The sequence below is a fragment of the Pavona decussata genome, unplaced genomic scaffold (genome assembly GCF_977016875.1).
Source record: "Pavona decussata unplaced genomic scaffold, jaPavDecu1.1 SCAFFOLD_25, whole genome shotgun sequence".
NCBI classification, from domain to species: domain Eukaryota; kingdom Metazoa; phylum Cnidaria; class Anthozoa; order Scleractinia; family Agariciidae; genus Pavona; species Pavona decussata.
In genome coordinates, this window is record NW_028145448.1 from 662501 (window position 1) to 689625 (window position 27125).

The 27125-nt window shown below is 37.6% G+C and overlaps 2 protein-coding genes across 8 annotated transcripts in view; one reads left to right on the forward strand and one right to left on the reverse strand.

Moving 5' to 3' along the window:
* The window catches only part of LOC146485634 (ras-like protein 1), a 567471-nt gene that overhangs the window by 522985 nt on the left and 17361 nt on the right, over window positions 1–27125 (forward strand). For 2 of the 7 annotated variants that reach the window (XM_085102992.1, XM_085102994.1), the window contains exon 1: window positions 19217–19328. The exons of the other annotated variants lie outside the window; for them this stretch is intronic. The gene's annotated coding sequence lies outside the window, so the exon portion shown is untranslated. Of the gene's footprint in view, window positions 1–19216; window positions 19329–27125 lie in introns of those variants that run through there. 7 annotated transcript variants of the gene reach the window in all.
* LOC146485657 (BRISC and BRCA1-A complex member 1-like) lies at window positions 3006–9364 on the reverse strand (the record flags this gene model as incomplete). The annotated part of the gene is made up of 5 exons (XM_085102919.1): window positions 3006–4371; window positions 7179–7265; window positions 8052–8175; window positions 8858–8882; window positions 9259–9364. Coding segments are annotated over 5 exons (528 nt in total), but the record flags the coding sequence as incomplete, so codon positions are not given.

A 27125-nucleotide genomic window follows, 5' to 3' on the forward strand; every position in this document is an offset into this window, starting at 1 on the left:
CTAAATCCTGTTGGCCAGATAGATGCACACATAGGTTGAAAGCTCGGATTTTACTGTCAGAACCTTTATTAGATTCTAAAATTTATTACTTAATCGGTCAGTGTAAAACGCAGGCTACAGACCGGGCGTAAAAAACGGACAGAGGGTACAATTTAGACCAGGAATATACATTGCTTACAATATACTTGCTTGTACTATGCTGTAAAACAATCGACAAATGACAACTGAGATTTTATCATGTCAACTTTCTGGCGTTTACAGCTGGATATGCCAGGAAAGAAGCCCAAGTTCACGCACATATGCGCCTTGTTGTGATGAAAATCCGAGTTGTACAATTTGAAATTATAGAACTCGGATTTCTGCGGTAAAAATCTGAGTTGTGCAATTTGAAAATTATACAACTCGGATTTTTGTAGTGTAGATTTGAATTGAAAAAAGTTACATTGATGTCCCATATGGGCCACCGGTACAAAGCTTACTTTTCGACGCGGTCTTTCTTTAATCCTGGCTGGTTTAGCCTTCTACATTTGAGCCAGAATTTTAGCTGTGGTTTCGTCCATTTGCTGATATTATCCACATTTCCAAAAGATGAGCATGGGATGTCGTCTGGTGTAAGGTTTAAATCTATCTCTTGTAAAGCTCTTTCGTCCATGTTTGTTGATTTGAGATTCGCGCGTTCGACGGCCCTTAGGCCTCGCTCTCATGCAACTTCCGGTTTCAGTTCGTCTTTCCCGATTCCCCAAAGCTTGCTCACAGGGCATATGAACGCCTTAATTTATACAGACCCTGTAGATCAAGATGGCAGGACATATAGCAAATGAAACCGATACAAAAAATGCTGCAGAGGAATACCAGAAAAGTGCGCTTTCCTTGCAAGGGGAAAGCGGAAAAAGATTCATCCAAACAGAGGTGAGCCCTCAACCAGGGGACGCCATCTTGGATTTAGGCTGCGGTACAGGAGAGCTGTCTGCTTTCCTGGCTGGCCTGCTAGGGCCCGAGGGAAAGGTTATCGGTGTTGATTCTGATAAGGAGCGAATTAAAGTGGCCCGACAATCCTACAGTAAAATCAAGAATCTGTCATTTGTGGATGCGAACGCGTTTGATTTCCCAGGGATGGGCTGTGGGTCGTACGATCTCATTTTCAGTAATCATGTCATTCACTGGATCGCAGACAAACAGCAAGTCTTTAAAAATATGATGGGAAGCCTTACAATTGGAGGGAAGATAGCCATTCAGTACGTGGATCATCTTGTACCGTTCGTATTAACTGCTTTCAAAGTACTGAATCCTGAGCATGCAGAATACATCAGTGAGACCATGTACCAGTGCGAGGAGAAGACAATGATCGAGCAGTACTGTTCACGCGCGGGTTTCAAAATCATCAATAGCTACGAAGCGATAAGCCCAGAGATGGTGTTTGAAAGTCTCGAGATCCTTCTCAAATGGCTTTGGTCAACTACACATGGTGTGTTTGATCCTAGCGTTGTTACTGAAGAGCGTTTGCAAAGGTACTACCCATACTCTAGCCGAAACGGTAAACCCCCCTTTTGATTTTCGCGGTAGCAGAGAAGAATCAGTTGTTTGTCGACTGGTAGCCGTGAAGCAAGCAAATGACTTGGCATAAACGTTTTACTCAAGTTAAAAATACAGTCAAACCTGTTTGAGCAGACACCCTCGGGACCCTTGCTAGTGTCTGCTTATTAAAAAAAATTTAAAGGTCAAATACCATTCCCGTGAACGGAAAGGTGTTTGGCATACCGAAAACCAGATCGACTTATATGTAATTAGAAAAAAAATGTTATTAAAAAAAAAAAAAAAAAAAAAAAAAAAAAAAAAAAAAAAATAATAATAATAATAATAATAATAATAATAATAATAATAATAATAATAATAATAATAATTTTTATTAAAAACTAATAATCTCTTCATTAATATATTCCAAGCAAATTGCTATTGCTGGTTTCATATTGTAGTGCATGGGCTTCATACAGAAATGCTCACCTGTGCATAACAATGATACAATGCAATGCAATGATACAATTAATTGGAATTTTCATTCAGTACCCTTAACTTGTACCATTTAACCTATACTTCCAGAAAGCCTATAGTTTATAAGTCCCCGGCTTCTATATAGGCTTCCTTGCCTTTACCACATTTGATCTTGTAAATAATTTAGTAGGAATATTGTATGTTATCTTTAATGTATTTCTGTATACTGTTGTTGTATTTCTGGTTAATGGCAAATAAATGAATGAATGAATTGTGGCGCTCTACTTTTAGGCTAGCCTAAATATATATATTAACCTGAAACACATGTCCTCATTAAAGTAATCTTATTGCGAGGCCAAAAATTGCACACTTATTGTTTAGTATGATTTTTAATGCTGAAAACATTTTTCTATCTAAAGAAAACTCATCTTTGATTTATTATTTTCTTTCTTACTCTGTACGGCTATACTTTTCACTCAACTGAATGAGCATTATGACTCTCTCTAATAATAATACCTATCAGACAAGATAATGTTATCCATTTGATGATGAAAATTACGGGTAGAATCATATTTAAGACAACATTACGGTGTCCTCATGACACCATCATCAGGTCAAAATATAATATACAACAGATAAGGGACTAAGAACTTGAACTTGAACTTCAACATTAATATTCTTGTTATCTGTTAAATATTATATTTTGACCTGATGATGGTGTCACGAGGACACCGAAACGTTGTCTTAAATATGATTCTACCCGTAATTTTCATCATCAAATAATAATAATAATAATAATAATAATAATAATAATAATAATAATAATAATAATAATAATAATAATAATAATAATAATAATAATAAAGTGGCGGGGTAGACCGAAAACAAAACTATTAAAAAAGCTTTTATTCCTAAGGGTCCACTGAAAACTGCCTTGGGGAGTTGGACCCCCTCGATAATATTGTTACAGTCAACTCTCTCGTAAGCAACCACCCTTGGGGCACGACAAAGTCGTTGCTTACGGGAGGTGGCCGCTTACGGGAAAGATCAACAAAATTAGCCTAATACTAGATTGATTAATTAATTACCGAAAAATATTACTTAAGCAGCTAAAATTAGGCAAATAGAAACAAGTTTATTTGATTTTTTACATCTATTCATTCTTCTGATGAAACTTTGTACAACATTTTGGAACAGATCACTTGACAATTCCCTTTTACCTACAGACATAATTATAGCCATCTTCTCTGTATGTAAACTGGTATTGTCTGTCAGCAGTCTGGGGTAGCGTCATTAAAATTGAACTTTTGTCACTTCTGAGTGATGATTTACTAACGATCATACGTGATTATGTTGGGTGGTCGCTTACCGGAAGAATATGTGTAATTTCTGGCCTAAAAAGTGGTCGTGGTCCCTTAAGAAATTAGAGTGGTGGTCGCTTATGAGATAGCCTGCGTTGCAGCCAGACTTGTCACTCAAGACCTATAGAGAACTCGACTATACCAGGGATTGTATAGACTGTCTGCGACGCAGGCTATTATGAGAGAGCTCTTGAAACAGTATTTAACTGAGAAACAAAACGGTTGTTTACGAAGTGGTCACTTATGGGAGGTGGTCGCTTACGAGAAGTGGTCGCTATGAGAGAGTTGACTGTATTATTGTTATTATTATTATTATTATTATTATTATTATTATTATAGCTTATGCATGATTATGCCTCCTTAATTAAGCTAAGTTACCTAGATTATATCATACTTATATCAGTTACATTATGGTGGAAAGTCGTTAATAAAACAAAAGATGACCGCAAAGAACCTGCTACAAGATAGATTTTGTAACTCATGGTGTTAAATTTAAGGACATGCCACGCTCCTTGGATAGTCACGCAATGCGTCTGTCCAGGTCGGTGGGGACGAGCGTTGTGTAATAACAGGACGAAGAAGAAGCGTGACAACAGACAATAACAAATGTGAAGGAAATTTCATGTCCTGTTCCTACGAAATAGATTCTTCATCCCATGGTGTTAATGTTTTGAGAAAAGACACACTCGTTGGACCTCTCAGAGCTACACTCCTTCGTGTCGCTGTTTGCATCCTCTGCGTGTGTCAGTGGAGAAGAGCATTTTATAACAAGTTGAGAAAAATATTGCGTGACAACCCACTTAACGACTGCGCAAGAAACTGCATTGCACAGATGCTACAAGATCGACTCTTCATCTCCTCTTGGTGTTAGTTTGTAGAACGTGTCACGCTGTCTGGGTCTCTGTAACGGATGAGCAAGTAACGCAGCCATGTGATCAAACAGACGAGTTGTGCTGCGTGACACCTCCAACATGTAGCCTTCTTCCTCTTCGTCCATGTCACAGAAGTTATCATAGATTTCCTACAAATCAAGAAAATTATGCGTCCTTAACCAGATAGCGGATGTCACGTTTTGGTTACTTAATTCGCGTTGGTCAAAACAAGTTGGCAAGGACGTAACAGAAACAGGTGACTTTCAAAGTTAAAAAAAAAATGTTACTCATATAAGAGGTTGCTAAAGTCAAACCTCCCGTGAGCGACCACCCAAAATGTCAAGCCTAGGTGGTCGCTTACGAGAGGTCAGACAACAAGGGGTCTAAATTTTGAACTCATTTGCATAAGGTGATTCCAGAGATTTAGTAGCCACAAAAACGTTTTTAAACTTTCCAAAATTATATTCCCAAAGAATTTCAGTACCCAAATTGATGGTTTGCCAATGATAAAATATCTAATAAGGCGAATGGGACAAGTATATTTCGGGACACCTGGTACCTCCGATTCTGACATTCATGTTACAAAGGCAAATTGTCCAACTTTCGATAGGGGATATATATGACAATGTATGTGACAAGTGGTCGCTTACGGGAGATTAAAGACAAAATAAAATGGCAAACTGTCATCTCTAAAAGTGGTTGCGGTCGCCTACGAGAGGTTTCAACTACATGTATGGTGACTTGACTGGGAAAATTTTGGTATTTTGGAAAAGTGGTCGCTCAAGAGAGGTAGTCGCAAGGGGGGGGTTCGACTGTATCTAGTTTTCGCCGCACATATCCGTTTTCATTTTAAAATGCATCTTTTTATTTGCGAACTGATCAATTGGCCCTCCGTCTGAACGTACAATTTATCTGGTGAAAACAGAACTTTGCAAAAACGAAAACGTTACGAGGTTGAATTCAAGGGCCATCGTTTTCGATGACCGTTTTAATCGGATACGTTTTGTGTTTTCAAAAGAGAACGGATATGTGCGGATGGGCAAAAACGATTCAATAACGCTACGTATCAAGAGAATTTTTTTAATACGTTTGAAAACAGATGCGTGTGGACAAACATGATTTAGTACTGAGAAGTGTAACCGTAAATAGCGTAAAAGATAGAGTATGCCAAATCCTCACCGATGCGGTTACTTTCTGGCAACTTTTATGCCAGTGTTAACAACACAGGTAAACCTTTGTAATGTAGTAATAGGGACTTTAACCAACCACAACGGCAACGCCAATACCCTGCTAGCAGACTGCTACTTTCTGACAAGTCTTTTAGCACATACGAAGTCGTTTGCGTCTCCAGTATTTCGAGTAGTTGGCTTGTCTGCTTCGTAGGGGGACGCTAAACAAGCCAAATCCGCTTCATGAATACCAGAGAAATGACAATAAAATGAAATGAAAACTTTATTAAGGACGGTGCCTACTTTTGTTACTGCGCATACGATCAGCGCATCTCGAAATACTCGGGTTTCCTATGGGTGGTGCCTACTAATACAGGGATATTTTTGAGTGGCTTGAAACTACGCGGAGAAAGCAGAACTTAGCAAGTGCTCTTGGTGATAATAATAGAAATGACAGGCCTGCACGGCTCACTGCGTTATGTGGTGTACATTTTTATGAACGCTGCCTTTATATTTTTGCCCTAACGAGCATGAGCATGAGCATGAGCACGAGTTTCTTTGCTGAGAAACATATTCAAAAATCCGCCAATTATATCCTACAAGAGAGGACAATCTCTTAAGGACATGCTCGTTAGGGCAAAAATATAAAGGCAGCGTTCATAAAAATGTACACCACATAACGCAGTGAGCCGTACAGGCCTGTCATTTCTATTATTATTACTGTTGCTTAATTATCTCCAAAAAATGCGTGGTTACCTTTAATTTTCTTTTTTGATTCCAATAGCCCTTGCTAAGATGTGCTTTTCCCGCATAGTCATAAACTGTGCAAAAATACCTCTGCATTAGTACGCACCGTCCTTAATGCTTCTAGCGTACTAGAATGAAGGCTAATTGGGGACACCTAACTACTTCACGTTATAAAATATACATAACGATCGATCAATACTACTATACAATGTGTTAAAAGGCATCTTACTACTTCACATTGCAAAGTATACGTAATAATCCATCAATACTACTTATAAAACTTATAAAAACTTATAAAAAAAAAAAACAACAACAACAACTTCGCACATGCTAAAAAAAATTCGCACATGCTAAAAAAGTCTTGCCAGAAAAAAACGTCCCGCTAGCGGATGACAACGCCAACAAAAACGTCGCTTGAAAATATAAGTTCACATTTCTTGAACTGCTTCGCAATTATTCTAACTCGTTCAACTTGTACAATGTGGCTGAACTATTCGGAAAGAGAATTGTTAGGAAGGGCGTTCAAGTCAAGACAGAGAATAAGAAATTCACCGTCGTGCGCGAACGTTCTACACAAAACCTTCAATTTGATTTTTTCATGGCGAACGGCGAAGAAATTAACCAAAATTTATAGCGCACGTGCAGGGCCGTTGTTTTTTTACATTAATTCCATTGTTTTTGACATTCTCATTGCCGTCACCGTAGTAGCTGCTTTTAACCCTTTAAGCCCTAACAGTGATTAGCATCAAATTTCCCCTTGTAATATAAATGCTAATTCAATCCCTGAGGTCATGAGAATTAAGGATCTGATCACCCAAGGTTATTTTTCTTGATATTTTAATTATAACTTCTCCTCCAGTACTTTTAGAAGAGAAGTAAATGCACAAGATAGGAGAATTTGTTCTTTGACATTAGGGGGCTGGAATTTCCACTTGCGCTTTATCAAAACAGTGGAATTTGGAAATGTTACAACTCCGACCTAGTGCTGTGTACAAATTCATTCTTCCCCAGGAATTGTCTCTAAAATCCATTTTACTTACTTTACAAAGATTCAGCTCCGACGGCAGCTCATGGGCATACAAGACATCGAGGAAGAAATATGGAGACTCTAGCAGTGAAGAGAGTATCTGCAAACAACAGTAATCGAATTACTTTATTATAGGAAATTCAAAACCTCATTAATAATTCATAGGCCCATTCACCTATAAAACATCACGTGCAGTGGTTTTGAAACCCGAGTAAACCCTTTTTTTTTTTGACGCTTTTTCTCTAACATAAAATTGTTTGTTGAGCACCGGAAGGAAAATAAAAACTGATTTTTTTCAAAGTAGAACAAACTATGAATCAATTTTTTGCAATTTTTCAAAAATACTCAGGAAGAAGTTGAAAAAAATGTCCAAAATTTTTCAATTTGTAATCTGGTTGAAGACAAAAATCGAGCTCCGAGAGGGGGCCCCCAAACCGCGCTTCGCTCGCCCTGCTCACAGAGTTTTCTTTCTGCCCAAACCCGCACTTGGGAGTCTGTTCACAGGCTGGTGTGAGAACTGAATTGAGCTCAAATTAAACGACAGTGTAGCGAAATGACTGGTGAGCACCTAAAGTGATGGCAGTTGGCTGTGTTCAGCTGGGGCACACAAAGGTCAACCAATTCTATTTGTTAATGTTATTAAAAATGCGAAATAAGGTCGAGTCTGTGGATGAAATCCTTAAGTGAGACCATTCAAATGAAAGCTACTGAGCAGTACTTTCTTGTGGTGCTGTTTATTATGCTGTGCAAGGTGGTTCTAACTTTTGAGCCTGTAGATGAAATCCAGAAAGCTATTTAGCTGCTCATTCTTGCTCCTCAATACATTATAAAACAAAGTTCGGTCTTGGAAGTACGTACAGAGAGTGAAAGAAAATATTAAACAAACCTGCTTTGCCTCAGGAGATATTTGAGGCATACATTGTGAGCGTCCATACACTAAAATAAGTCGGACAACAAACGGAGGAGGCAGCAAGATATCTTCAACTTCTGGTAATGTTATGTTTTCCTTTCTGCAACAAGTGAAAAAAACAAAACTATGGTAAAAATTGCCAGAATACAATCAGGTTCTGAATGTGAGCCATTGAGCTGCAGAGCTAAGTTTTGGGGAAGGTTTGGTTTTCTTGGCGGGATCCAAGCCCATGAAATTTCTGTTCAAAATTGGTTCAGCTCAAAACAGCCTTTTAAAAATAGTTAGCTAACACAATTCAGGTTTACATTCTGGAGGCTTTATTTTCAGAAGGGTGCTTGCTTTGGAGAGTTAAGGGCACTTGATCTTGGGGAGGGGGGGGGGGGGGGTGGGGCTTCCATTCAGAATTTTAAGGTAGCAAACCAAAGAATATTAATATCTTTTTCATAAATTGCAGCCAATAAATTATGCAGTTGAATTTCATGAAAATAAGTCTTACAATTACATGTATGTGCAAAATTTATAAATATAAAGGTTTCTAAATTCATAAGCAAGTAAAACTTAACGCAAAAATTGGACGACGTTTCGGAGTCGTCATTTTGAACTTGAAAATGGTGTCATGACCACTCCGAAACAGCGTTCAATTTTGTCATTAATTTTACTTGCTCATGTAAAATGAGGTAAGTGGGAATAATTAACACATATTGAATTTAAGAATAATAAATCTGTTGCCATTTTTCAAGAAGGTCTATTACTTGACAATTCAAGAAGTTTTAAACACTTACACTGCCTCAAAAAGGTCGCACATTTCTAAGATCAAAGTCAAGGTGTAATCAACATGTATCTTACATTTACTGACACCAATACCCTAAATTACAATATGATAACTTAACACCTACAGTAAACCATGTCTAGATCCATGTCTGGAACCATGCCTAGATCAGCCCCAGCAAGGCCTTTGTTCCAAACAATTTGACCAGGATTGTAAGATAAATAATTATTCATAGCCTGGCTTCTGTAAGAAGGCAGTTTACAAGTAGGAGAAATGAGATGAAAATTAAGTTCACAAATTTGCATAATATTAACATATTTTTGTATCAGAAGGAAGTGCAAAGGCAGCTCTAAGCTAACTAGGAAAGCAAGAAAATTAGGAAAAATTATGGGTAATGAATATCTCAAAGGATACGGAATTCATCTCGCGATAGAAGTTTTTCCTCAGGACTAAGGCGATTCAGAGTACTGCAGATAACTTCCACATCACTTGTAAAATGCTTGTAGTAACAGAAGAATAATAATAAAATATTATTATTATGTAGTGTTCAAAACACAAGCAGCAGTGTTTTATGGGAATTTAAAACCATGAGGTGCAGCCGAGTGGTTTTAGACCCGATAAAACATGTGCTGTGAGTTTATGAAAGGCTTGAAAAACATTCCTGGAAAAGCGTGTGTCAAGAGAGTTTGTAACAATGATGCTTTTGTGAACGTTGGAAATTAGCATACGAGAAAAACATATTTAAACGCCGCATACTAATAAGGAGGAGGTTTTATTGGGTTTAAAACCACTGCACATGATGTTTTATCAACCATTTGACAGGTCAATGGTTTTTTTTTTAAATGAGCTTTTGAAGTAAGAATTAAAAATAACAATGGTATAGGGGTGGTGTGGAAATGCAGTGCAGAGACCTGTAGATATACAGGGATGGGTACCAGGGGTTTGGACCTTCCTTTTCTCAAAGAATTAACTAAAGCCTTAAGGGGACAGAAAATCGCGAATTTACATGATTTCTCTCACAAAGAACAAACTATAAATCAGTTTTTAGCAATAATTATTTCTCCAAATAACATGTAAGAACTTGAAAAAATTGGCAAAGTTTTTCAAGCTGTAATAAAGTTTCCATCCAAGCTAAGCCATCCACAGAAAACAAAGGAACAATAAATGGTTTTAATACTAGTTAGCTTACGTATACTCATAACAATTGCTAACATTTACTGAACCAAATGTGATTTTCATCGCGCTGTATGTTTTTTATTGCTATTCAAAGGCACACAGAAAATTTGTGACACTGCAACAATTACAGGCGGTCATATTCGCTTACCCATGATGCTTTGTCATCCAAAACCAAGATGGCAAACTGGTGATTGGGGTTCATTTTAGACTTGGTTTTTACAAAGATTTCTACTGATCTTTGAACAAGTTGAAATATTGTCCTGAAAACAAAAATGCCACAGTAAATTAATTAAAGTGCCTCTAAGGAATACGGAGCATCTACTGCCGCTTCGAATAGTATTCAACGGTTTTCAGACCGCCGCTGTAAACGCAAGTATTTTTTATAGAAAGTAGATATCAGGAAACTACTTGAAAAAGGGGAGATTCAGATTTTTAGATAGGCCTCTTGTAAGAACTAGAGCTCCATTGCAAGGAATTTTACTGAATGTGAAGCACACGAACTACTCCTTGAGGAGAAACACTTTTATGTATCCAAGGCAAACACTGGATACTTCAAACTATCGTTTGTTTATAGACTCATATTTCAGTATGTCTTTGAGAACTTGCAAAAGTAATAGAGGAGGTAGATGGGCTTCATATTTTTATACATTTTAATATACTTTAATCTATTTTTGTTGTTATTATTAAATTATTTTGTAACTTAAGATATGCATTTTTAACTTTTGAAGATCATTAAAGACGTTATAACGTTTATTATTATATATTGTTATTATTTGTTACAGGGCCTTTCAAAGAGAACAAGAATGGCATTTTCTTTTATTGTATGTTTTTTCTCATCATAGAGATATTAATGACAAGTTTTTGTTCAAAAACTAATGACGTCACAAATTGTGTCAGTGCAAAGATAAATCACAAAATCAATAATATCTCCAGAAATATTGGTCAGGAGTCATTCTCATTCTCTTCGAAAGGCCTTTCAGAAAGGCATACTTGTAAATTATTTCTCACCCCACAGGCTGATACGTAGAAGCACCATTTTCTTGAAACTTATGGGTTAACAAAAGTCCCATTGCAAGTTGCAATATTGTTTTTTGCCCATATTACCACCTCATAGCACAATACATTTTTGTGGTGCAAAAAGTAGACTGAAACAATGTCTCCTGTACTTTCTGCAAATAGAAATTTGTTGTGCATAAAGAGTGCGGTAAATTATACGGGCAACAAACAATCATAACTTGTAACAAAATTTGTTGCCGAAAAGCTGTAAGAAAATGTTGCTTGTATTGCTTGGTCTGAAGAACCTGTAAACTGATTTAGTTTAATCACAATATCCTAATTAAAGGCAATATACTGCCAGATAACATTTGTTAAAAAATTGTGACTTTCACTTTTTAATAGTTGTTTGTGACTTGTTGATGCCAAGTCTACACTATGAATTCGAATTTCCTTTGTGTGAATTAAAACCAAGAACTTATAGCAAAGGACAGACAAAATGTTGTGTTGTGGGAGGTGGTGTGGCCTAGAGGTTAGGGGCGCCGGACATGTAATCTTGAGGCCCCAGGTTCAAGTTCCGCTCCAAGGCCACGCTTTGTAAAATAGCCAACTGATTTGCCTCCCGCCAGCTGGGATCTTTAACAAAATGATATTTTCAGTTTGCATATTTATTTCACTGGTTTATAGTGTCCCCAATTAGCACTACAGCGCTAAATACTTCGACACTTAAATAAAGTCATTTATTTATTTATTAAATGTTGTTGTTGATTTGCTACATGTGTGCACTTGTTATGGTAGGAGTAGGCAACGTGCAATGACAAGAGATGGGTACAATGTTTTGTACAACACAAGCTGTGTGTGCTACAGAAAATTTAAAAAGTTTTGCCAACTAGTGTATTTTATTCCATAATTAGTCATTTTAAAGTTCTATTTTAAACCAAAGGGATGTTCCCTTTTTTTACCCTGTAAGTTGTGTATTTTTACTGCACACGGGGTTGTTTATAAATTATCACTTTGCAAATTCAGTGAATGTTTGGAAAACCTTGGGTAATGGTTGGTGATCAAAGGGTTTTAAGACAGTCATAAGCAGAAGTTGCATAGTCTAAATTGGCCCTTACATTCTAATCCATTCAATGCCATCACAACCAAACCTCACATGCTAAAACTATATATGTATGATCTCAGCTTGAAGGTTATTAATTAAAAATTAATTAAAAATTGTTTTGACTCAGCATTATCTAGCAAATGAGAAAAGACACAAAAAATTTCTATACCTCTCTGGCACACTCTTACACTGAAAGGACATGGCTTTCATTTCTGGGAATAAATCCAAACACATGATCTACAAAGAGGTGCAGAATATAATGTTAGCAGGTGAGATTTTGCATAATTATCAATTATTCCACGAGCACACATTGGGCATAATACTTAACGGTAAGGTAAGGGTGACTATATGGAGCGTTAGGGTTAGGTTAGGGTAAGGGTTAGATGGGTGACCATATGTGATGAAAGATAGCCAAGGAGGCATGTAGTACCAAGTTGGTTAATTAACAACCACATATCCAACAAGCATGAGTAGAATAATAATTGTTTTATTAAAAAAAATCAAGAAATATATCATTATAATTATTTATATTTTAATCAACTTTATTTCACAACAACCATTTACACACAATCCAACATTTACTTCTTGTTACATACATTTCTAATAATGGAATGCATGCGGAGTAGGAATTGTTCAATAGGTAAAAAGCATCCTTTAAGGCGAGTTTTTAGGATCTGAAGTTTGCTAAAAAGCTTTCTATTTGACATTTGAGAGTGAAATCATTTTTGAAACCTTCAAGTGCATAATTATGTTCTGCACATCTAGAGATACTCAGGTTTTCTATGGGTGGTGCTTGCAAATACAGGGATATTTTTGCGCAGTTTAAAACTTATTAGCAAAATGATCTATTGGAATCCGTAATGAAAATTGGGGGTAACCATGCATTTTTCAGGGATAATAAAGCTTCAATTTGGAAAAAAACGCCATACATTGCTTGGTATTTTATGGCTTTTTAGAATAATTGTTGCTTAATTATCTCTGAAAAATGCGTGGCAACCCCCAATTTTCTTTTTGGATTTCAATGGCCCTTCCTAATAGCTGTTTTTCCTGGCATGTATAGTCACAAAAATACTTTGGTATCACTGTAATAGGCACCGTCCTTAACATTAACATGATGTAGGAGGGCATAACCATTACTGGGGTAGATGTTTATGTAGGCCTTAGCACCTGACAACAGGGTGCATATATTTGATCTTGCGATTTCTTTTTCAAAACGTTTTGAGTGCCTCCATCTGTGATGCTTTCCTTTCACATACCAAGTATTACAGTTGTTAAACTCATCAAAGGAACCGTCACATTGAACCCAGTCAGTGGAATACTTGCAAACCTGATACTTACCAAAGGGAGGGCAGAGAGGGGGAAAGGCTTGGAAAAAAAAAAAGCAAGAAAAATGACCTTTCTCACAGTCCAGGAAGGAACCAAATGCAAAGCTACTCATAAGGCACCCCCAGCAGAGAGCTCAAAGGTCTAAATTACCGTACAGTATTTATTTGATTAATCGCCCACTTTCGAATAAGGGCCAACCCCACCCTCTCCCAACGACAACAACAAAAAAAATGCTGTACTAGCCCATAGTGAAGTAAGAGGAGAGTCAGTTGTGTTCCAAAATTGGTTTTAGATACCGTAGTCAATGAACTTTAATATTGTTTATGGCTTGTCTATGTTAGCTTATACACTTTGTTTTGTCTTGTTGAAACGAAATAAACTTGTTTTCCCTTGTTTTGTTATTCTCTAAAAGTGTTCTCACTTGCTGAAAATGTTGGGAAAATAATAAGCGCCCACCCTCATGGGCCCAAAATTAAATAAGCGCCCAGGGCGGTTAATCGAATAAATAAGGTAAAGCCAGTCATTACAAGTTGTCTCTTGTTTTCTTGCCAATTCATGCCTTGTTTGGAAAGCTTCACCTTCTGTAGAAAATTCATTAACCTTTGGGCAACCCAAGAATAAAACCTAAGAACTAACCTGTTGTGAGTCTTTGAAGTATTGGTCTAAAGAAACAAAAGGGATCTTGCACTTCAATATGACAACTGACACTTCAAAACCTGTAAGAGAAACACACCATTCACACATTTAAACTGGTTTGATAAATTAATTTTAAAGCAAAAACAAAATAAAATAAAATAACCCACAACATATGCACCAATCAGTGTCAGGTTAACTCTTGGCATTCAGTTCAGTTGAGTTCATTGTTTTGCCATAAATTGTACAAATTTTTTATTATTATTTAACTACTTTATGGCAAGGAAGCCCAAGGGAAGCCACCGCGCTTATAAGGAATGGGCTCCCTCAGTTAAGTAACTACATGTAAAGAACAAAGTATACATGAGACCAAAATCAATGGCAGAGCTACAATAAATCTTAAAATATATTACATATATTACATTCCTGAACTTCTAGTATGTTCTTCTGTAGTAGCTGCTGTCTTTGCCACTTCCAGCCATGTGTATATACTGTTGATTTCTTGTTAATTCTCTTAAAAATTGAAATTAAAGACATGTAACTATATAGAGTTACATTATTCAGTATGTGTCTCCACTTAGAAGAATTACAACAAATATTTATTCAACAAATATTTATTGTAAAATATCTGACCATTTTCTATCCTGGATCCACACAAAACTGTAACCAAATTCTAACTTAACATCACCTCCCATCATACCATACACTAAAACTAATCTCAGAAGACCGACGACTGGTACTAGCAGCTATTACCCAACCAACCAGGCTCGTAAGCAGGTTAAACAGGAAAATTCATTCCTGATCTGCCTTGCCCCCCAAAATGTTATCTGATACAGTACGGCTCCTTCAGAAGCATTCATGGACAAAAAATCATTAAATTTAACCACAAAATGCAAAAATTTGCAGCTTACGGTTAATTTATAAATTAAAGCCATTTTTGTTTCATCAACTTGATCAGGATAAAGCTCATTTGCACTTACTTTCAACACACAATTTACATATGCAGCCAAAAAACTAGTTTCGTCAGAAGACCTCGCCAGTTGGTTACCATGTTCGCGTTTTAAAATGCCATGGCGGTTTACAACGAACATGCATTTTAAAACAAACATGGGGACCAACTGACGAGGTCTTCCGACGAAACTACTTTTGTAGTTGTATAATGTAAATTGTGTGTTGAAAGTAAATGCAAATGAGGTTTTTCCTGATCAAGATGATGTTGAGTAATACTTTCTTGGCTTCGATACACAAAATTTCCCAGAGATTTTAGTTTTCAAATCATTCAAAACATACAAGGTCCACCTTCCACAAGTTATCAAATGATAAAAAAATTATTGCATATGTATAACTTATATAGAATTGTCTTCTTTGGGTTGAACTACACACTTGCATTCCTTATGCACTGACCATATCCTAGGACTCCACTCTAGAAACTGGATTACAATCCAGGCCCCAGTTGTTCAAAGAGCAGATAACTTTATCCAGTGGATAAGTTGCTATCCAGCGGAAAAAATGTATTCCAACCAAACCTTTTGGTAAGTTTTTCACACATTCTCATACTTAAATAAGACAGACACTTCTACTTTATACACAAATTATACGGCTATAGGGAAATTATCTGCCTCATAGCGACTAATCCAGTGGATAAAATTATCCGCTCTTTGAACAACTGCATGGGGCCAGAAATATAAAAACATAGGGTTAACAGAGTAAAAACTTTGCACCTGGGATAAACACTTTGGATCTGGAGCAACAACATTGGATAATAATAAACAATGCATCAAAAATATAACTTTCAGTCTAGAGATCAACCTTAAATACTACATATAAATTAAATCAATTGTTGATTTAAAGGAAGTCATATTTTCTTCAGGCAAACATTATTTTTTTCCCATGGATGTCCAAAAATAGATTTCAACATATCCATGGCAAGTGCAGATCAGGGTTTCCTCAGAAAAAAGCCCTCACAACCATGCATATATTCAGAGAAATCTCAAGCTTGTTGTTAAAAATATAAAATAATGAAATACAGTCGGACCTCTATTAAGCGGCCACCCTGGGGACTTTGAAACTGGCCGCTTAATAGAGGTTGGCTGTTGAATAGAGGTATGGAATACAGCAGTTTACTGACAACTGAATAATTTGGGACTTTGGAAAGTGGCCGCTTAATAGAGGTCCGACTGTACTGTATAATTGCTGTTTCCCCGGTTCCTTGCCGAATCTACCGTAAATGTTGTGCGTTTTTACATAAGGAAATGCTTTTTTCGAAGTTTTCATTCGAAGGATTCAAATACAATCAAGGGAAGATCCTTGCGCAGCGGAGATATTTCAGAAGCGATCCTGTTACATTCCGCGAAAAAGCCGCAATCTTGCAGTTTTAAGCTCGCTTCGTCGAGTTTGAAGTTTGATTAAAAAGAATTGGTGTAGCATATGAAAATAATTTAAGCATGTTTTAATTTCACAACAACGACGAACGGATGTGTTTCAAATAATACGCGGAAGGAATTGAAAGAAACGCGCCGAAACATAGTTACCGAACACTCACTGCCGCTGATTTGAATATTACTTCAACTTCCGACCAAACTGAAAAAAAGACCACATGCAAGAGCCATGGGAAAATCGCTTTTGTTCTCTCTTATTGTTTGAGGTTCGAGAAATTAATCATTTCCTCGAAAGCTGCCATCGAGATACTCGAAACATTCTTCGAGCGTCTCGATACTCGATACTCGAAACTCGAGCCTCGAACCTCGATACTCGATTCTCGATAGCTTCGAGGATCGAGGATCGAGTTTCGAGTCCAGACTGTCAACTTACATTTGCACGGTACTGTATGCGTTTTGTGGACATAAAAAAGATTGTTTTTAGGTTTTATTTTTATCCCTAAGCCAATTATTGCTTTAATTTACTCTTTCACTGATTTCCCCCTAATTTTACCTATTAAGTATTACATGTAGGCAATATTCTATGTCATTTCACAGCATAAATTGATCATTTGTTGTGTACATTTAGCCCTCAAAATTACATTGTTTTCTTTCAAATGAGGCATGTGCAATCTCCGCATGAGAAATCACTAGCATTGTTGTTGAAATGGTGCCAAAATAAAACTTCAGTATATTTTCCAAGGGTTTGGAACACAGAACTGCCATTTGAAGAGGGAGGGGGGAGGGGGCTTAGCAAAGGTCAATGGGACCAGCATTTTGTAAATCTCCCTTCATTGTGCACATGTCTTCTTGTTCAGTGGAAATACACTTTATTACATTAAGACAGTGAGATTGAATAGGGAATCCAGATGCTATAAATTTTATTTTTTGTCTCCTCTCAGTATTATGACCCCACATTAGCTAAGTTGGATTATGTGAATTATTATTATTATCGATATTATCATTATCATTATCATTATCATTGGTATTAATTGACTAATTAAAACAATAATTAAAATTATTTTTATTGTGCTGCATGTGCAGCACTTATTAATTTCTCAAAGGATAGCCAGGGCATTGCATAAATTTAAGGGCTTTCTTTGACTGATGTCCACGAAAAGTGGTATGATTGGAACATTAAGAGTGCCTGACTATAACTTTTGAGAATCGCTGGCCAAGCTTAATCTAATTATAGCCATCTTCTCTGTCTGTAAACTGTTATTATCTGTCAGCAGTCCAGGGCAGCATTATTAAAAATTAAACTTTTGTCACTTCTGCGTAATGATTTACTAACAATCATACGTGATTATGTTGGATGGTCACTTACCGGAAACAGAAAACAAAAGAATATGTGTAATTTCTGGCCTTAAAAGTGGTCGCAGTCCCTCAAGAAATTTGAGTGGTGGTCGCTTACAAGAGAGCTCTTGAAACAGCATTTAACTGAGAAACAAAACGGTTGTTTACAAAGTGGTTGCTTACAGGAGGTGGTCACTTACAAGAAGTGGTCCCTATGAGAGAGTTGACTGTACATGCATATACACTGTTATTATAAACAAATTGTGCGATAAAATGCATTTCAGGCCACCAGTTTATCACAACAATTCCATGTACATACACATGTACAGTATACTGTGAGGGATTACCAAGACTGTAACTTCAGTACATGTACATTTTGTGCAGTTACAGTATGTGATTTCAAAAAATTGTAAACGCGTTGAATTCGCGGTAATCACGTTCGGCAAAGACGAGGTTTTACCGCGTGCAAATGGTCCAACTTAGTTTCAAGCGGTACTGACTACCTTAAATTGGCAACATCCTTAAGTATTCACTGATCATGAATAGCAGTGGAGAAGATAACAACATTGTTATTTATATTTTTCTGCAGATAGCATACTGGTTATGGCCAGTTCCAGCAAAAATATGAATAAAATAGGCCATCAAAAAAAAGATAAATTTAATAAAAATTTATAAAATAGTCTATTTAACTCTGTTTAATCTCCTATGCATGGTTAAATAACGTATTATATTTTATTACTATTTTATTCAGCTGAGTTTAAGCTTGATTTACAATGTACATTTCATATTATTTGTTCTCGCTATAACAAAATATGATTTCGAGGCAGCTGTTTTGTACCCAAACCTATCAGAACTTTACTGTACACTGGAATTTACAATTCACAGTTTCTTTGTTGTGAGTTTTAATCTGAACCATACTGTATATTTAACCATGGCATAACAAATGGTTTGGAAGAAAGAGCAAGGATGTATACTTGTTGTCTATACCACAAGATTGAGCTGTATTTGTATGTTATTTAAATTGAACATACAAAGACATAAAACCAAGATGAGTAACTGATATTAGTATTTGCAACTGGCTTACTTTCATAATTCAAGGAAAGCGTTAATACTAAAAAAACAAAGCTTACAATTATTGGTCGTACACTAAACTCCACTTGTGAAAACACTATTAGTTTCAAACCTTCTTTGATGAATCTTGACTCCATTTAATGCCAAAAACAACAGCAATGCTTTGAATCATAATTCCAACGAACTCCATGCGCAATGCTAGCTTTTAAAATGAGTAATTAAGAAAGCGACTAGAGTCACTGAGTACCGGCAGCCATCTTGGATTTCATTCAGACTGGGAAGACTGGGCATGAACAAAGCCATTTTGGTCAGCAGATATTGCACTGCAGGCTCGGGAAAAGACTCGTTTCATTTACATAAACTGAGATTCGAGCGTTCAGGAGACATTTCCGCTGGATTTTTACCTCTGTTAAGCTAAAAAATGATGGATAAAAGCAGCAAATGTGGATAACTACTTTTACAAAGAGGTAAGATTGATGAAAGACTGCGTGAAAATGTGTGATTTTATAGATCTTCTGGGCGAGTAAGATTGATGAAAGACTGCGTGAAAATGTGTGATTTTCTAGATCTTCTGGGCGAGTGAAATTGCCCCTCTTGAATTTTATAGAGCAAATTGCAGATTTTTTTTCACACTTGGTCTCTGGAAAAACACCTAATTCAAAAACTGTACATCCACAGTAATAATATTATAAGGGCCTGGAAAGGAGATTTGGGGGCGATGTCACAGTGATTTGGGCATCCCCGAGTTTTGGGCATCCCCGTACCCAAATCCCTAGTGATATGGGTATCCCCGGTAGGGATGCTCAAAACGCTGACAATGTGAAATACAGCAGACTGGGGCAAGTCAATTCATTCGAAGTCTTAAAGACGAAGTGTTGTCTAAATATTTGGTTTATCAACAGAGTCGATGACTAAGTGTAAATTGGCCGCCGTAAAGAGATTCAAGTGCTGACGTTTCGAGTATTTTATAGCCCTTCGTTGATCTAGAGGCTAACGCTCTATACGTAAGCACTCTAATGTCTTTATAGTCCAGTCATCTAATGAAATTTTTATGGTCGAAGTCAAACTAATTGCAACAGAATTTCTGTCACTGCCAAATGATAGATAGTGGTCAACTTACCAACATACTAAAAGTTCCCCAAAATTGGTGTGGTGGAACATGCTTAGATTAAGCATTGTAATATTTGGAGCATGTATCACAGGCTACCCACGTCGCGGAAAGTAATAATAAATCGAAACACACAAAATAAAGTTGTTTTGAGCGGTTCTAAGCCATCTTGAACTACAATAAATGTTTACAAAGAACAAAAATGTTATTAACATATGAAAATAAAATAATTTGATTAAAACAAACGATTTGAGAGGTCGCAGACTCCAACAGTATAGTCAACGTCTTGTTGCATTGTCTGTAAGTTCTGTACTCACGGAATTTTATTTTTGTTACTGCACTTTTATGGTTTCTCTGCAACATCTACTTGTTCTGTTTATAGCAGGGTCGTGCTGTGAGAAACGGTAAGTCTGATTTATGTTGTACATTGTATTTTTATCATGCACATTTAGGCTAATTTGTATATGTAATCGCATGTGGCTGAATAAAATATATAAGAATTGAAAGCACGCGTGTTTTCAGAAGCGACGAGGGTAGTTTCTGCAACGTCTGAAAACACGAGTGATAGCAATCCTTTATTTTACGAGGAATCATGCAATAAAATGTCTATGAGATAGAGGGCAAACGTACGGTTAAAGTTTTAAAGCCCTTTTACACTCAAAGGTGCCCGATTCGGCGATGTTAGAAGACTTGCTCGACAAAATGAAGAGAGATTAAAGCTATTCAACAAAGTCTTGTTCAAAAATAAATTATTGTCGAAGAAAGAACTACAAATACAGTGTAGTCGTTCTGAACTGCTATAAAAAGTCTTCTTAATGGATAAAAGACTGCGATAAATAAAAGCAAAGGACACTTCATTGTGGACGTTTCACCTCTTTCAACATGTCAAACTGAAACAACAAACAACAAGTTCAAACAGTTTGGCGATTCGATTTCTTTCACTACTTTCAGCCTTTTTCTTCAAATCGTTCTGCAGGTAAATACACTAACGCTTAATAATTCACAAACAGAACTAGTTATTGAAATGTTAATATGATTTCTTCCAAGGGAATTTGTTCTACGAAGACTACAATGCATCATGGATTGTTGCTTGTTGTTGATTGTTGCGAGTCCGTGGACAATGGAGATCTCACGGTCACTTGGCGGAAAAGAGTTGCAGAAACATTAATAGCATAAGCCAGATACTCGACCAGTGCACAATCCAGGTGAAAACTGGCCGTAATATTGATCAGAACGAAAGAGCAACTATCGCTCGCCTCGCATGCAGACCCCACAGAGACTGCACGTACCGCCCTGGCGTCGTGTAATGACGGCCCACAATGACTGCTAGTAAAGCTCGGGAGCCAACTAGTTACATCGGCGGCAGTATCCCGCAAAATGACATTCCTTAACAGATACAACTTGATGACGTCCAAGCGGAATCCAGAAACGAAAGTGTTGAAGAAAATGTTAAGTGGCGAGAACCATTCTAAGACGACTTGAAGAAGGCAAGTTCACAGTAGAGGAAGTTTGTTCTACAGAAGTGGTCCAAAGAATTCCAGAAAAGCTTAAACACGTGCAAAGTTCAATGAAGAATCAACGGAATCAAAGATTTAAGAATCAAATTGGACCCTGCACTTCCAATCGGTTTATGACATGCTTCCTAATTTTGCGGCTGCTATTCACGGACTTTATGCTACATGTAAATCGGCCTATATCTACCTACAAACTTGGATGAATGAGCTTCAAAACACTCACCCAAAAATTTACATGAACTTTCAGAATGGACTTCATTGCGCACGGAGAAGTGATTGCTTTTGGGCGGGGCTTTCCACCGATTTGTTGATCGAACAGGTTCTAATGCGCAGCGTTAAGACGAGTAGTGGTCAGGTTTAACTCGAGGCAAGGATTGTGAGAGACGCAGCGGCTTGTTTGGTTAATGTCAATGTCTGTTTGTGTAGAAGTCAACGACGCCATGCAGACCCTTAGTGGTGTTAGGTATTTACCTTGTTTATAGTATTTATTTGTATTTATGTTACCACATTCAGTGCAAATCAGACTGATTTTCTCACTTTTCTAATTACAGGCATCAAACTAGCGGACCACATAGGGACGCCACAGAAGCAAGAAAGCTGCGCGATTATAATGACACCCTTGATCTAGTTGATTACCTTTCCCAGAAAAATACACTTTCCCAGGATCATGCGCTCCGCTGCATTACGACAGGTGTCGTTGCTGATGAGGAAGTCAATGCCAATAAGTGATAGGAAGTGGGAGACAAGGTGTTAAGTTCTATGGTTGGCAAAAATGCGCATGACTACTCATTTAGTAAGAAAGACCAAGTAGTTACCCTTGCATGCAACCTTAAAAGTGAAGGAAACATCCAGGTGGATCCACAGTTGCTGTTTCAGAGGTTGAGTTTTGTAGCAACTGGAGGACAGAATGACAATCCCCAATCGTTCTTCAAGTTTGGGATGTACAGTTATCCACCAGCATTATTTGATTCCTCGCTCCTTCCACGTAAGGCTAATAAGCCCAATTCCAACAAAGAATGAGAAAACAACCAGGCCTACAGGAAAGGTTCACTATGTTCTTGATGGCGGCGTTCTCCTCCATCGCATTCCCTGGCCACGGGGCCTTACCTACACAGAAATTCTCTTGCTCTATGTACATGTGATCCAAAGGTACAGCCAGGCTACGGTATTTTTTGATGAATAGAACTGTGGCATCAAAGAAGATCCGGTGTCTCTGGTCCATCAGTGAACTTTGATAGCGACATAGTTTTGAAGCTGAAGAAGGACGTGTTTCTAAGTAATACCGCCAAAAAGCAACAGCTCATAAAACTACTTGGCGAGAAACTGCAACTTTCGGGATGTAATATTATCCACGCCACAGGAGACGCAGACCTGATGATGGTCCAAATGGCCGTTCAGTCCGCCAAGTCAATCACAACAGTCCTTGTAGGAGATGACGCCATCCTTCTAGTTTTGCTCTGTCGTCATTTTGATACAAGCGATTGTGATCTGTTTTACATTCCTCAGCCAAAGGTCAACGACGCGAAAGATTTGGGACATCAAGAAAACCCAGACAGCACTGGGACCAGAAACTTGTGCAAACATTCTTTTTGTTCACGCAGTTCTAGGATGTGATACAACGTCAGGAATACATGGGATTGGGGAAGATTTAGCTCTTAAGAAGGTTATGAAGGATGTAAAACTTCAGGTGCAGGCTGAGGTTTTTAATAATTAAGATGCCTCAAAGAGTGATATTATTGCATCTGAAGAAAAAACCCTTGTTTGTCTATACAACGGCCGGTCTGAAGAAAGTCTATATTCGTTACGATATTCGAGATTCTGCCAGAATATCTCAACAGGGACTTCGTTTGTACAGCTCGAATGTCTCCCTTCGACTTCTGCAGCCGCTGTCTACCCCAAACTCAGGGTTTACCACCAGGTACAGCGGTGGAGAGGTTTTGCGCTCCGGCCACAAGAATTGGGTTTGATAGTAGTAGATCGAAGTCTCCTACCCATAAGAACTGACCTACCCGCAGCTCAGGTGTCTTTGTTAGAGATTATTAGGTGCAACTGTAAATCTGACTGTGGCTCCCAGAGATGTTCATGCAGAAAACATGGACTGGATTACTCGACTGCATGCGGTACTTGTAGAGGACAGACTTGCACGAATTCCGCCTCACCAGACTTCAGCGAAAACGATGAATAAAAATCACATCAATACCCTCCTGAATATGCGACAAACGGGTAGATTATCCCCCCCCCATTCCCATTCCAATCGGAATCCCCCAAAACATACAGTTTGATCAGTTAAACTAAAGAATTACGTAGAGGTTACCAGATAAGCCAAGAAAATCATAAACATTAGGGTATTTTTTTTTTTGACCTGTTGAAGTATGGACCGAACCCTGTGCTTGTTATGCCAAACATCACTGGATGCTCGAAATGTTACACCCTCTTTATCAAATTCACCAAACGTGCTATGCAAGTATTACAAAAAACACATTTGTGTTAGCTAGTAACAGTATTTTAGCCTTTCTTGCAATTAAAGTTAAATTATTAATAAAGAATGTCTTTCCGGGACGTGGGTACCCTGTGGTACATGCTCGAAATATTATAATGCTTAATCTAAGCATGTTCCACCACACGAATTTTGGGGAACTTTTAGTATGTTAGTAAGTTGACCACTATCTATCATTTGGAAGTGAGAAAAATTCTGTTGCAATTAGTTTGACTTCAAACCACAAGATGACTGGACTATTACCGTGGCCAATTCGTTTCCCACCAAGCAGCACCACCGCATGTACAGTATCTTTAGAAAGTGACCGCGCCCTTATCCTGTTGTCTCAATTAGGGACATTATTTTACGCGAAATGAAAACAAGACGTCGCTGAACACACATCTGACCCTCATCTGCAATTTGTCTTTGTGTTGTTTTCCTGACTACGCGCTGAGTTTAACTTGTGCAAACAATTGTGTTTGGTAGAAATCTTTCCAATGCAGGTAAACGTAGACAAATCTGGGCATCTCAAAGCCAGCTTTGTTTGGCGATAATTTCAAAATTTAATCACTAATCAAGAACATGATAACTGACGGTACAGCAGTCACGCAATATGAAAGTCGCCTGAATGTCAAGTTTTTCTGTTCTGAATTGATGTTTACTCATTCGATTATATAAATCACGACAGGTAAAGACGAGAATGAGATAAGGGCGTCCACTGAATCATACAAAGAAAGAAAAACGAAAATAATAAAATGAGTATAATAACATAAAGTAAGGGAAATTAAATAACCTGAAAGAATCGGGAGACCTAAATCCCTTGTGCAGCCTAGTGTTATTTATATCCCCGTCCAATATCAATCTGCCAACAGGAACAAAATCTGGAGGGTTACTCAAGAAAGAAATCAGCTTTAAAAATCGGCTTTCTAAAGTCAACTGAGAATGAAATATATGGGTTACCTAAATCCCTAGTGATATGGGTATCCCCATCCAATATGGCTTCGTAGTGGAATCGGCCGATAGGAAAAAAAATCTGCAGGGTTACAGTTGTACATCGACTGTATAAACTGAAAACGTTCGCATGAGTACTCAAGAAAAGAAAAAAACTTTAAAAATCGACTTTCTAAAGTCAACTGAGAATGAAATATCATAGTGGGATACCTAAATCCCTAGTGATATGGATATCCCCCGGTCCAAAATCGCTTCGTAGTGGAATCGGCCGACGGGAAAAATATCTGCAAAGTTAAGTAGACTGAAAACGTTCCAATGATTAATCAAGAAAAGAAATCAGCTCCACAAATCGGCTTTCTAAAGTAAAGGAGAATGAAATATTGGGATATCTAAATCCCTAGTGGGTATCCCATTCGAATTCCAATATGGCTTCGAAGTGGAATCGGCCGACAGGAAAAACTCTGTTGAGTTTACATGGACTGAAAACGTTCCAATGAGTGCTCAAAAAAAAACAAAAAAGAAAATCAGCTTTTCAAATCGGCTTTGTAAAGTAAAGGAGAATTAAATACATGGGATACCTAAATCCCAAGTGAATCCGTAGTGGAGTCGGACGACAGGAAAAATATCTGCTAAGTTACATAGACCAAAAACTTTGAAATGAGTACTCAAAAAATAAATCAGCCTTACAAATAAGTTTTCTAAAGTAGTTAGGGAGAATGAAACATATGGGATACCTAAATTTCTAGTTAGTGATATGGGTATCCCCTTCCAATATGGCTGTAGTGTTTTCGGTCGTCCCCTTTACCGTAGAAACAGCGTAAGGAAAAAAATAAACAACCCAGGCTAATAGTTTCATTGAAAACGAGAAATCTGTTTTACAAAACAGGTTTATGAAGTACTAAGGGACTGAAAGATTTGGGCAATGATATAAGAGTATCCCCATCTCATATGTCAGCCGAAAGGGAAATAATCAGTTAACTTCCAAAAACACAGAGCAAAAGCAGGATTGCCAGGCATTGCCTTTCATAAATCATTCATTCTTGTTCAGGATTTTTTATTGTGGTAACTGCTCAACCCACTTTCCCCTCCCCCCAAAATGTCAGTAAATGTCCACAAAGGAAGTGGCGTGACAGCGGGCAGACTGTGGGTCAAACGCTATTCTGCAGCAAGACCTAGACCAAAGTAACTCCTTTTACGTTCGATACCGGTTAAGGGGAGATTTGGGGGTTAAAGTTTAGGCTTTAACTTGTTGTTATATTTAGGCCAAAATTGACTTAAGTTTTAGAAGCTTCCTTTGCTTGCGGATTTTAAATTTAAAAATATATAGATTGATGTCGACAAATCAATGCCGCGGGAAGAAGCATGCACGGCAGTGAAAAGCAATCCTTACCATTTCAACTGTATCCTTGTAATAATCTGGCCAGCAGTAACGCTGCTCGACGTTCTTGTATCCTTTAGTTTATCGATGTTAAAAAGGGAATCCTTTTATTGATCGTACTCGAAATTTTTCGCAAAATTTTCCTAAAACCGGACTTTTTTTGTTTCGTAAAAAACCCGAGCGGATAGCACTGGCTTTTGACATATTCTAAAACATTTCTATTTTTGGGAATCCATCTTTCGAAGATTTTCCGTATTCCTGCAAAATTCTACTCGCATGTTTAGGGGATACCCAAATCACTAGTGTTTTGGGCACGGGGGGAGGGTACCGGGGGATACCGAAAACACGGCAGCCATATTGGAAGGGGATACCCATATCACTAGGGATTTGGGCACGGGGGTGCCCAAAACTCGGGGATGCCCAAATCACTGTGACAGCGACAGTAAATACTCTTACAAGATCAGAGACTGTGGAGGGGGTGGGACTGGGGGGGATTCAGTCTCACTCCCCTTACTTTTTGGAAAGTGAAAGAAATATTTTAGTTTTTCACATGCATCAGTTACAGAAACAACTAACATACAAATTGTTAAGTATTTTATGAGAGACATGATAAGTGAATTTATCAACACACACCCCTTCTTATGAATCCGGCAACCAGTGAAACATGATTGACCTTTTCGTAATAAATTAGTGTCAATAAATTAAGACTGTAAAATAATCATTTTTCTTTGCTGGATTAGTGAAAGAGTGATGGCCAGATAGGACAGAGGCACAAATAATTATAAATAGCCTAAACAACACGCTCAAGGAAATTCGCCATAATTCTAGCAAAGTCTA